Genomic DNA, 13,811 nt, shown 5'->3' on the forward strand with positions numbered 1-13,811 from the left:
CCTCTTCTTTTTTAGTTAAAATGGAGTCTTTTCAAATTAAGGATAACAAAATCTTATAAAGCCTTTTATGATAATTATCTTAGTACGCTTCTTTTTTTAGAATCTTATTCTTGCTCATATGTATGAGTGTCTTTATTCTACATAGAATTTATTATTCTGAAAAAAAAAAAATATATATATATATATATATTTAATGGTTATTCTGAAAAAAAAAAAAAATATATATATATATATATATTTAATGGTTGATTATGATTTGGTCTAGATAACGTACAAGAAAAAGTAGTAACCATAAGATAGAATTGAACCTACCAAAAGTTAGGGATGAACATTGAGATCACAAAAATTAACTATGCTAATATAATAAATGGATTATGTAATGTCACATACAAGGTGCACTCTTAATATGCATGTGTTTTAGTGTGTGTGATTTCATTTCGTTTAAAGATTCTAAGTTTGAACCCTATTATCACCACACACACACACAAAATGTCGCAAGTAAAATGCCCAAAACCAAATTGTAGCATGGTGTTCATCCCTTTCATATAGGCAATTCTCATTTTAATTTTATGCCAGTAAAATAAATGTTTAATTGTAGTAATTCAATTAAGTGTTTTGTGTTTTTCAAGATATGATGAAATAGGTTCAAGAATATTGTATATGCTAAACTAACCCCTTACTCAGTTACTCTTTTTGTTTTTGTTTTTGGTTTTTTTTTTTTTTAATTAAAAGTTATTATTTGTTATATTTATCCATTCTATGTATATGGCACGTGGGTAAATAAGTTTTACAATAATAATGGAAACAACACAAAGTTATACTCTGAAAGGATCTAAGAGACTGATTCATTTCAATTTTTTATACATCTACCCTTCACCTCTCCCTTGTGCACGTATCTAGCCCAATATCTGAGACAATTCATGTTAGCCCATTAATCACCATAATTAAAAAGAATAAAACAGTCTCTCACATTTTTAACGTGGGATTAAACATTTTCACTAATTCCTAATCTTCTACATTCACTTTCATATCTTTACATTTATGTTGTAACATTTATTCATTTTAATTATTTAATATTTAAAATGCTCTAACAGCATGCCCTAATGTTAAAGGGCATGGAAATAAGAGAGCCGAAGAAGAATCAGATTTCAATGGAAAACAAGGTCATCAGGCTTATTTTCATCGATATGTATATATATATATATATATATATATCTCCGTAAAGGAGTTTGAAAGGTTGCTACATTGCCGTTCACCCTTGATTTTCTCATTCAATTCATATATTCTATAGAATTGTCAGTAGATGTAGAAGTGAAGCAATTTGGTGCACTGGCCATATGTTATGTACCGTCTCTGACATAATAGTGAATCTTTACATATGGGTCTCTCATACATGACACATGGAAACCAAACCAAATCTATATAAGAGATCTCATTAAAAAAAAAAAAGTCTATATAAGAGGAATGTGTAATAATTTTCCATGGAAAAGTTTCCCCACAATGAGAGTAATAATTTTCACATTTGCAAGTTGAATTTGAAAATATTTCAAGTTTCTATCACAGGAATGTGTAATAATTTTCCATGGAAAAGTTTCCCCACAATGAGAGTAATAATTTTCACATTTACAAGTTGAATTTGAAAATATTTCAAGTTTCTATCACGTGGCTAAAATATGCCTAACCACATTTGTGTGTTCTTTTCTTTCTATGAATTTTAATTAGAATTTTAAAGCCCAAAATAAAATGCCTATTACCAATAGAAAATAGAGAGTTTTCATACATCGAAATCTCCCTAGCACTCTACCTTCGGAATAGGCCAAACTTCCTTACCTTAAATAGATGTAAATAAACATAATTTGAGTAAAGAGGAATAAATCATTTAACATTTTCAATTCAAAAGGGAAAATAAATAGTGTATAGCATTTATTTTTCTTTCTATTTAGTAGGTCTATACTTTGATACTTCATTTTGATTTTGGAAGAAAAGAGTGAGCAGGTTTAGTGAAAGCTAAAACATGTTGTAAAATTTCCTTTAATTTATGAGTGATACTAGAGATACAAACTATTTTATAAAATATTTTATAAATTGCTGATGTGGCGAGTGGTTATTAGTAAATGAAAAAGTTATGTTAATGATGGGTCTAAATGAAAACCACTAAGTTGACCACATCAACAGTTTGTAAAAATGTTGTAAAATAGTTTGTATTTCTAACATTATTCTTAATTTATTGCTAACCTCATCAATCACACAATAATGGAAATTTTAAATTTTATAGCAAAATTAAAATTGACTGTTGATGAAAATGTTGCTAAAAAGGAGGGATGATCATGTACTTCGAAAGTACTTAATAGTAATTGTTTGGATGAATTTATTTTTATTAGTTTTATAAAACTATAATTATACTTTTTTGGAAAATAAAATTAAAAACTTTAAAAGTGGTATGTATCATGTAAATCAACTTTAGAAGGGATAGGGTACAATTTTACAGTAAAAACTGTAAAATATGTAGAAATTCATAAATGCAAGATAAATAAATAAATAAAAATGACATCAATTTTACTATAACCATTTTTTATAGGGTACAATTTTATAGTATATGATTTCTTGATTTTATAGTGTGGGGTCAGAGAATCTAGCAACACTGGCCCACTTCATACCAAGCCCAAGGCTCACGCCGAGGATGAAGAAATGCCCAAGGACGGAGTGTGAAAGTCCAAATTGCCTAGGAGCCTTGCCGAGGACGACCATGTCCTCGGCCAACCAAGACCATGGGAGGGGGAAGTAAGGGCCCACCAAAAGCAACCTTCTCGAGCGTCTAAAGAGAAGGAACAAGTACAACATGTCAGCCATAAAGGCATGGTGAAGGAGCAAGTCTAAGACGAACTGTTACCTCCACATTAAATGCCTACAACTAACGTTCTGGCTGCATTAATAAGGAAATGACTCCTGAACAGTACAGCCTTGGCAGCCGCAACCCACAGAAATAATGGGAAGGCGGCTGATGAGACAAGCACTCAAGTAGTGACCTGCTTGATCGACAAATGTAGGGTTGAGATTAACTAAAAAGGGGTATATAATGTAAGGAATCCCTCTTGAAAGAAGGACGGAAAAAGGGAGAAAGGCCAGCAGCAATACAGAGCATTGTAGCATTTTATACCATCACTGAAATCTTTGTAACCGTTCACTAAAGAAAGAAAAGAACTTCAAGCTCCCCGGAAGAGAGCCGAGGAGCATCATTCCACATTTTAATCCAAGTTCATGCTGTTTAATCCCTATGCATCCATGCTCAATCATTGTATCCCTCACTAGGGCCTAGTTCTTGAACCCGCTCTCTACAAATTCATTGTATTGAGCTAACTGGGATTGAGTCCACTCACTCAACAGTAGAAGTGCTCAAACCCAGTCCTTACATATAGATTATAGATAGATTTTATATCATACTAATTTTTTATTATTATATTATACTAAATTAAGAATGAGTAGAATATAAGATTTCATAATTGCTGAGTGTTATAGTTCAACTAGTTAGTACTTATTGATGTTTTCAATGGAGAAATTTAAAGTTTGAATTCACTCTCCCCATTATAAGTTGTAACTATTGAATTATTTAAAAAAAATCAAAACTAATATTGTAAGGACCGGATTTGGGTCTCTAATCCAAAGGATAAATAAACTTAGGCCTAAAAAGCCCAATATAATGAATTTGTAAAAAGTGGGTTGGAAAAGTGGGCTTTAATGAATCGGACAACAGATAAGGTAAGTTCAGATGACAAGAAAATGAAGATTGACTAGTTTAATCTTAAAAAAATTGTCCTTGACACAGTCTGAGGAGATCAGTTCTTATGTATTGATTCACTAATTGGATTACAAGTTTAGTACTTGATTGTTATAGTGTTTTTCTTTTTATTTCTTGATCACTTCTCCCGATAGAGTCTTTTGCATTATATAGCTTCTTTCAGATGATCTTGGCCCTCCACTTCTTGATCGTCCAAGCCACTACTTGAGTGATTGTCTCATCGAACACCTTCACGGGCTCTCTGTGAGTTAAGGCGATTAAGGTAGCACTGTTCAGGGATTTTATCTACATAAATGTGGCCAGAGAGTTAGCTGCAGAGCATTCAATGCGGTGGTAGCAGGTTTTTCTTGGATATTTCTCAGCTCTCATTTTATCTTGTACGTTCACAGTGCATATCTTTATCAACAGAATTTTTTTGGAACGTCACATTGGATAATAGAACTCACCTTTTGACCCCTCCTATGTTTAGCTGAGGAGATACTCCTCCTTGGCCTACCTCTTACAATCTCTACAACCATAGTTTGCTCCTGAAGTTCAAAATATTACTCCTTTCTCACTATTGATCTATTCTCGGATCACTGTGCCTCCTTAGACAAGACTCAAGGCCCAATATATATTCGGCTCTACGTCCCCGCAAATATATTTCCACCAATTTTGTTAGGGACACAACTTATTCCACAACTTATTGAGATAGCAAATTGTTTAAAAAGATGTATCCCTAGACTTATTTATATTTCCACCAAATTAAATATTTCCTAGTGAATTGGAAAAATACCAAATAGTTAAAATTTGGCAAAACTACAAATTAGGACATTTAAATTTGGTCCATTGTTATGTTGGTCTTGTAAATTTTATTTTTATCATTTTGGTCATGTAAGTTCTTAGTTGTTGTCACAGTTAGTCATTCCATCCAGCCACATGGTGGGGTTCTCAGATTTATGGGAGAAGAGAGAAAGAAGAAGAAGATGAAGAAATGGAGAAGAGAAGAAGAAGAATGGCAGCCAGCCACATGGTGGGGTTCTCAGATTTATGGGTTTGTAGTGTTTTTTTTTTTTTAAAAAAAAAAAAAGACCAATTTTGTTAGGGACACAACTTATTCCACAACTTATTGAGATAGCAAATTGTTTAAAAAGATGTATCCCTAGACTTATTTATATTTCCACCAAATTAAATATTTCCTAGTGAATTGGAAAAATACCAAATAGTTAAAATTTGGCAAAACTACAAATTAGGACATTTAAATTTGGTCCATTGTTATGTTGGTCTTGTAAATTTTATTTTTATCATTTTGGTCATGTAAGTTCTTAGTTGTTGTCACAGTTAGTCATTCCATCCATAACCCACATTAACTAATAAAATAATATATAGAATTTGTTATTTATTTAAAAAAAGCAAAAATATAAATTGTAGGGGCTGGGTTTGAGCACTTTTACTATTAGATAAGTGAACTCAAGCCCAACTAGCACAATACAATAAATTTATAGAGAATGAGTTTAAGAACTAGGCCTTAGTGAGGGTTACAACAACGAGACATGGTTATGGGCTGATTTGAATAACAAGGACGTGAACTAAAGTATGAAATTCTGTACTCGGCCCTCGTTTGAGGAGCTTGTAGTTATTATTTCTTCAGTGCTCCGTTACAAAGGTTTCAAAGATGATACAAATAGCTACTGTGTTTTCTGTTTCTAATTCCCGATCCCATTTTCCTGGAAGATCTCTTACATTATATATCCCCTTTCAGTTGATCTTGCCCCTCTATTTGTTGACCATGCAGGTCACTACTCTAGTGCTTGTCCCATCAGCCGCCTTCCCAAACCTTCTATGAGTTGCAGCAACCAAGGTAGTACTATTCAGGGGTCATTTCCTCATTAATGTAGCCAGAACATTAGTTGTGGGCATTTAATGCGGAGGTGATAGTTTCTCCTTGAATTGCTCCTCCACCATGCTCCCATGGCTGGCCCATTGTACTTGTCCTTCTTCTTGGGATGCTCTAGGAGAATGCCTTTGATGGCATGCCGCTCTTCCCTTCTATGATCTCGGTTGGCCGAGAACAGGATTGTCCTCGGCGACGTTTATTGGCAATTTGGACTTTCTTTGTTCGTCCTCGGACATTTCTTCCTCTTCAGCATGGGCCTTGGGTTTAGTATAAAATGGGCTAGAGTTGCCAAATTCTTTGACCCCACATAAATAATGCATTTTTTTTCTATATATTAATAATTGGGAGCTGAGAAATTTGAACATCTTTAACCAATAAAATATTTCATCTTCCACGTATTGTTACAAGTTGTCTCTTTACAATGCTATTTTTACCTTAAAGGTTGGTGTGTATGATAAATAAATTATAAGTGAAAACACAACTATTTTTTTATAGGGCAAAACTTAGACACAGTTCTTTAGGTATTATTACTTAAATTCCCCTCTTAATTTTTTTGACATCTATCACTTAGCAAACTAAGTAAATGGATGTTTCAACTCTCACATTTTTTTTTTTAAACCTTTTTTTTACTTTTTTTTTTTCCTTGTTCCTAGCCTGCGAGAAAACTAGATCCATTCAATCTAGTTCATTTTAAACCAACGTTATTAATTTTGTTCTGGACCTCGTTTTTGGTTTGTTTAGTGAAACGCAATATTTCAGTATCGACCTGTTTCAGCGTACTGTTTTAGAATGTTTAGGAATTCCTAAAAAAAAAAAAAAAAACACACACACACACACACACACATTTAACATAAAAGTATCAATTAAAGAAGTGTTATTATTATATAAAATAATGAATTTAATTTAATTTTTCTAAAAAAATTAAATAAAGTGGGATTAAAAAAACATTTATTATAATTTTTCTACATATAAAATTCACATTTTGGATAATTGTAAAAAGTACAATAAATGTGAGAGTTGAAACACTTATTGGATGGAAAAAAGTTATTAATATTTTAATTAATATATAGATTTTAAATAAAATTTATAAATGATATGTTTACAATATTTTTACAACAAATTCTAAGTGATGGGTTAATATAAGTGGGCTAAAAAAAAAGTAGTAAGTTCAAATTAAAACTAATAACAATTTTTTTTTTTTTTTTTGAGAATCAACTAATAACAACTTTGAACTTATAATTTGGTGTAAAAATATTATAAACATAACACTTTTCTAATAATAATACATTTTTTAGTATTCATTAATATATATATATATATTATAATATTATATACCATTGAATCTAGACGTTACCTAGGACTGACACTCGGGGTTTTTTTTTTCAAAGCTAAATAACGTTTGGCTTAACTGAAACCTTAAAGAGGACTACACTCTGCGCTCTCAAAACTAAAGTACTTCCCAAATATAAAAATATAAAAAAAAAAAAAAAAAAAAAAAAAAGAAAAAGAAACTAAAGTACTTAGTATTAAAAAAAAAAAAAAAAAAAAACTAGACTCTAAAAGAAGACAGTAGAAACTAAAAAATTAAAAGAGTAAAAAGAAGAAAAAGAGGGAGAAGAAGAATGGGAGAAGAGAGAAAGAAGAAGAAGATGAAGAAATGGAGAAGAGAAGAAGAAGAATGGCAGCCAGCAACATGGTGGGGTTCTCAGATTTATGGGTTTGTAGTGTTTTTTTTTTTTTAAAAAAAAAAAAAGTAAAATCTGACCCATTCTTAAAAACCAGAAATCAATTTCTATGTAAAGTTGATATTTTTGTGCATGTCTTAGTGAAACCTTGCTTATATATTGTTCTGTTTATTTGATTTTTGTTGTCCAGCGATGATACCCATCATCAAGATCCTGACCATGACAGTTCAAATGATAGTAGCTATCACGAAGATGAAGAGTCACCTAATTCCTCTGAATCCTCCTTTAAACCAGAAGAATTAGAAGAGGCAAAAGCTGAAGCAAAATCCAATGAGTATTGTTACGATGATGAGCTCAATGAGTACCTGGCTATGTCATCTCCATCTTCTGCTGAAATTGAATACCATCCTGAAGAACTTGACTCTTCACGTAAGCGCTCAATCAAAAAGGAAGCTATAGAGGACTCTTACTTCAACTCCGAAGACAATGGCAAGAATAAGAAGAAGAAAACGACAACAACAATGGTGTGGAGTAAAAACGACAACCTTAACCTTCTCCAATCCTTGTACAAATACGCTGAGAACAAGCGTGCTGATCCAGTTGCTGCAACTGCAGACATGAATAGTTTTTATAACTCGTTCAAGAAAACTTTTCACTGCAAAGTTACGAGACTTCAGGTGGCTGATAAAGTGAGAAAACTGAAGAAAAAGTTTAAGGATAATCTTGAAAAGAAAGGGAAAACTTTTTCTTTTTCCAACCTCCACGAGAAAAATTTGTATGAACTATCTAAAAATATATGGGGTTTGCAAAAGGATTCGCGTGAAACCAAATGCGTGGTTAATAAGAAGTTGAAGTTTGATTTTGAGGGTCATGGTATGGAGGCATTTGTGGAAAAGCGTGGACTGAGTTTGAGTTGCTTTAAGGACACTAAGAAAAAAACGTCTTTGAAGGAAAAGTGGAATGAGTTTAAATTTTCAGAATTGGAGACAACCCGCAGGCAGGCTGCATTCGAACGAGAGCTCTACGAATTGGCATTGGATGAATTGCCCTCGGGTTCTCTTTAATTAGTTCATGGCACTATGGAGGGAAAGTTAATGTTTTGTGATCTTTTGATCTTCAACTTTGATGTTTTGTTGCTTTTTTGAACTGTGTTTGATCAGATATAGTAGCAATTGCACTTGATACGGTTGTTATTTAGTTCTGAACTAATTTAAACTTTTGTTATTTAGTGCTACTCTTGCATTGCAATCAGTGGTAGTCATATGTGCTAACTCCTACATGTGTTTATATGGAACTAAATTTTGCTTTTGCCATTACGAAGTGTTACTTGCATAATAGACAATGGACAAATCAATTTGGATCAAAGAGTTAATTCTGATTTATCTAGGACTAGGGACTGGAATGAAGAGGCAGAGCTGATTGTTGTGGTATCTAGCTGTTTGTTATTGTGTCCTGCTTTATCCATTTGAGGCTCTTGCATAATGTTATCAGTTGGTGCTCATTGCAGTAAAATTATCAAATAACTTTTATGGCCTGGCCAAACCAAAAAAAAAAAACGTTTTTGTGTTGGAATTTATCTGGATATATTTGGTTTAACACTTTTACGTTGTAAATCATCATTTTATTAAAAGTTTTTAATTATAGAATTTGACTATTTAATACTTTCACATGCCAAAGTATCATGTGCTATGCTAATTATGACATGTTTTGTTGTATTATATGGGAAGGGCCTTGCCTTGAAGATCCTCATGAATAATCTACTTTGGCCTGCTATACTCTTGCAAGTTGAAAAACAATTGGTTGACCAACCATTGCTGATGTTTGAAGGTAGAGCTGTGTGTTATGTTGTCCTGCTTTATCAATTTGTTGGCCCTTTGACGCTCTTGCATGATGTTATCAGTTGGGGCTAATTACAGTAAAGATTTCAAGTAACTTCTATAGCCTGGCCAACTAAAAGAGAGCTGCCAAAAAATTCTTGTGGCTCAAAATACCCTTAAATGGAAGTACACTTGAGCTTCAAGTTGCTACCCCAAAGGCAAGTTCTGTTCCTAGCTTAAAAGAATTCTTTCTTTACATGGATTGCCCTCTTGATGTTACCTCCTTTATTGTGTTCCAAATATTTGGTTTTATAGTTATCTATTTCCATTATCTTGTGATTTAATTAGTTGAATTGCAAATAATTGTAATTTATGTTGCTAGGTCCTTGTGACCAAGTGTTATGAAGTGTTGCCTAATTGCTGTGTTTGTGCAATTGATTGTGCACTCTTCATATTAGTTCAATTATGTTGGAGGGTAAACTCGGCACTTTTGTTGCTCTATTTATAGTGTTCACTACAATTTTCCATAGATGCATGCCACTTAAAATCAAATGGAAAGAAGAAAATTTGGGCCCTTTTTCCTAGAGAGGTCGCCTTCTTTTAGGGCCTATAAAAAAAAGGCATTTGATTATTTTTTCACTGCATCAACCCTTATGAAATCTCAAAATTGATTCAATAATTTTTTTCAGTTGTAATGTTGAGGATCTTTGAGGCTATGATGAATTTTGTTGATTTTGTTCAGTTTGGTTGATTAGAAAGCTGTGAAAATTTCGCTTTTTGGTTTTTTGATTTTGTACAGGGTCCACCATAGCAGGCCTGTAATAGTAAAATTAGGCACCTTTTTAGTGGAGGGCTTTTTGTTGTTTGGGATCCCAATATATGAAACTTTCAGATCATTATTTTTTGTTTCATTTAAACAATTTGATTTTAGAAATGAAATTATGTTAAGAACTCCTGGTGTGTGTGCGGGTGGCAAGTAAGCTCTTGTTGAGTATTATTATTATTATTATTATTATTATTTTTTGATAGGAAATCGTTGAGTATTATTGATTTCTTTCCTTATAATATTTGTTGTTGATGGATTATCTACTATCAATTGAAAATATTTAACAGTAATACTTCTTCTTTTTATTATTATTATTATTTTTTTATCTATCTACTTCATTTCTCATGTGGATTTTCCTTTTCTTTTCCCAGAAACTTTGTCCTTTTTTTTTTTGTGCACTTGTTCTTTTATGTGACCATTTCTCTGTTTGGCTGCAAGGAAACTTGAGGAAAGTTAATGTAGAAAGGGTGCAATGCTTGACTAATATGGGATGAAGTAGTAGTTCCAGACTTAGTTACTGGGTTCCCTTAGAAACAATAAAATTTGTTTTCTTATCCTATATTTTTCATAGAAACTGGACAAGTGACAAACTTCTGGGGTTTATGCTTTTATATGGTTTGTTTTCAGAACACATAAGGACAGCTCAAGCAAGCTAGTTGTGTTTGGCTTTGCTGGCAATTCATTTCCTTTAAATAAAATGCATTTTCCCCATGAAAATAAGAGGAGCTTATTGTGGGTTATGTTGTTTTGTATATGTGTTTTTTAAAGGCTCCAGTTGGACTTATTGTGGACTGTTACACCTTGTTTGGATGTTTTTAAAATTAGTAAGGGGGAAGGGAGTAATTAGCCCTAATTAGCCCTTCCCCTTGTAAAATTTTGTTAATATAATAAGGGTAAATTAGGTAATTTACTTGGTCAATAGTTTATGTACTCTACTCCCCCTCCAAATCTCTCCAATTTGGGGGAATTAAAAATGGGGGGTTAGAGGGAGTTGAAACCCCTCCAAACCCCTCCAAACCCCTCCAAACCCCTCCCCCTCCTTCCTTAAAAAACTTCCAAATAAGGTAATTAGATTACTCTCCTTCCTTCTACTTTACTCTCCCTCCTTTTTTAAACATCCAAACAGGCCATTAGAGATGACAAACTGCCTAAGGAGGGTTTTATTTTGATCATAGAAATTCCAGGAATTGGACAACGGAGTCACAAAATGAACCTTGCCGCTGACTTTGTTATTGTTTTTGTGGATGTCATTTGTTATGGACCGATAAATTTATAGAGTTTCAAACTTTGCTGACAAGACCAAATCACCTAATCTGAATTCAAGATAATGAGAAAAGTTATCGCTGTTGAGAAAACTTTTGAGCTGCATTCATACAAGAATTCCTGGCCAGGCAAAGCAGCTAAAGCTTTGCCATAGCAGTCCAAATTACTTTGGAATTAGGCATTTGAATGACAACTAGGAGAACAATGTGAAATCCACACTAGTGTAGAAACCGAAAGCAAATTTTTGAGTTGTTAGAAATCAGAAATATACCTTTACTATCAATATTTTAAATTATAGTATTTTCCCTTTTATTTTTGGTTTGATTTAGTCTTCATTTATCATGGTTGAGGGATTACAAGTTCTTCTTGGATTTGATTAGTATGATTACGTTTTAAGTGATAAGTGTCAATTAACTTTAAAGTAAGTTATTTTCATTATGTTTAATGGTCTTTTAAATTTTTTGTATGCTTTAAATAGCAAATATGAATATGTTTTAATTGTATTTAGTGGTGCTCTTATTTCTTATAACACTTTTATTTTTTTGGTTGTACGTGGGAAGGGCCTTGTCTGAAGTCCTTGTGTTGTGAATAATCTACTCTGGTCTGCTATACTTATGCAAGTTGAAAAAAGATTGGTTGACAAACCATTACTGATGAAGATGTTTGAAAATATCCCTGGTAGTGCCCTTGGTTGATGTCATAACTTATAAGGCTCATCAGAGCTTCTAACTTTGCCACCACCTCTTCTGATCTAGCCCAACCTGATCTTGACTGTGTGGTTTTCATTTCCATTCTCAAAGGTGGGGGTCCTTGACATTTTTACCTCAGGCCAATGTTTATAATTTTGCCTCTAAGTAGCCTTGCGTCTGTCTATATGCTAAAACTTGTTCATTCTAGTTTTGGTTCACATGCAAAAGGTTTTTAATTTGCAGGAGCAGTTGCTTGAAGCAGGCAGCAAATTAAAGGAATATTCCTGAGCCTTACAATACTTTATTTTGGGTGATACCCTTAGGATTGTTATCAGAATTTGCTGCTGGAAATCAAATGAGGAAATCTTGCAGTTGTCCTTATCCAAGTTTTTAATCTGTGAGAAGCTGACTTTAATAAGCTGCATTTTTATTTTCCTTTCTTGTTTTGCTGTTGTCCGTTTGATTCTTTTGAAATGGTTACTTTAAGTAGACAGAAGCCTTTGTCTATGAAATAAGGAAGTTAAATACTATTGTAGACAACAAAAGTAAACCTAAAAATTACTACTTAACACCTTGGGTCCAAAGCTTTTTCTCTGAGTACACCCCTGGTGTATTTAGTTTTGTTTTTATTAATAAAATTTTTTGTTACTTGTCAAAAAAGAATCAAGGTTTGTCATTATGTTCTGTAAATCATAACAATTAATATATTGTGTCAAGAAAACTTAAGTAGTTTTTTCTTGCACCATCCAGGATTACAGACATTATGGGTTATTACTTTTTCCCTCATCTGCCCAGTTTTACTGCATATTCAAAAGAATGAGAATAAATTCATAACAAATTAGAAGTGATTAAAGCTACTTAAAGTATCACCCTGGAGATATATGTGGTTAGTATATATTAAATGGAGGCTATGGTTTTCGGTTTATTTGGAATATGTTGGGTTGTGCCAAAGTCTGCTGTTGAGCTTCTTGCTTGCTGGCAAGGTCGATTTGGTCACCATCATAATGGATATATATGGATTGTTGATGTGGTGTATTGGGAAGGAAAGAAATAGTAGGTGTTTTGAAGATAGTGAGTGTTCTATGTTTGATCTCAAGTTATTTGTTTTTTAGAACCTTATTGGATTGGTTGTCAGTGTGGAGACCATTCCTTTTCTTCAACTTTGAATTTACTTGATTTATGTAATTTTTGTATTTGATTTGTACACCCCTGTATACTCCCTATGGACTTGGGATTCTCATTTTTTATATCAATAAATCTTTATTACTAATCAAATATATATATATATATATTAAATGGAGGCATCTCCTCGGCTCTCACCTATGCACCTATGGCTAATATCATAGACCAAGGTCATATGGTATTTACCATTGACCTGGAACCTCATATTATTAAAGGATGCATCTTAGCTGGGTAATTTATGTAATAGTCATTATATCTTTACTGAGTAAGTATTTTCCGTATCATCCTTTACAAAGAGTCTCAGCAAAGACTGACTAAAATAGCATTGATGTGAGAGAATAAGCATCAGAGACCATATTTAAACGATGTCAGGATGGAACAAAAACTAGGTTTGCTAAATATACTTCTGTTGTCACTCTCTTTGTTTGGTTATTGAATTGGGGTACTTTTAATGCTAGCACACTGCTATTTCTATGCAAAGTTGGGAGAAGCAATTATATTGCCTTCGTTTTGAATTTTTAAAGAGGTTAACATCTTTGCCCAGTGATGTAAACCAAAATTTTATTGAGCGGTTAGGCGTGGTTTTTCAATTCATTATCAGCTCTTTACTCAACACCACCTTTCACTACCACCACAACCACATCCTAGACTTCATGTTCTTAGGTAAATGCATGAAT

At 32.9% G+C, this 13,811-nt stretch overlaps 1 protein-coding gene across 2 annotated transcripts; it reads left to right on the forward strand.

Annotated features, from left to right (window-relative positions):
- Positions 1-4,751: 4,751 nt before the first annotated feature.
- On the forward strand, positions 4,752-8,585 carry LOC112035861 (STOREKEEPER protein-like). 2 transcript variants are annotated; one of them, XM_065778743.1, is made up of 2 exons: positions 4,752-4,808; positions 7,548-8,585. In XM_065778743.1, exons 1-2 carry the CDS (start codon positions 4,762-4,764, stop codon positions 8,419-8,421), a joined length of 921 nt encoding a protein of 306 aa, XP_065634815.1. In that variant the 5' UTR covers positions 4,752-4,761; the 3' UTR covers positions 8,422-8,585. The 2 variants fall into 2 exon arrangements, with proteins under 2 accessions (XP_065634815.1, XP_023924462.2); XM_024068694.2 differs by lacking the exon at positions 4,752-4,808 and adding an exon at positions 7,221-7,368.
- The last annotated feature ends 5,226 nt before the right edge of the window (positions 8,586-13,811 follow it).

Source organism: Quercus suber, unplaced genomic scaffold (genome assembly GCF_002906115.3).
Source record: "Quercus suber isolate HL8 unplaced genomic scaffold, Cork oak 2.0 scaffold_190, whole genome shotgun sequence".
NCBI lineage: Eukaryota > Viridiplantae > Streptophyta > Magnoliopsida > Fagales > Fagaceae > Quercus > Quercus suber.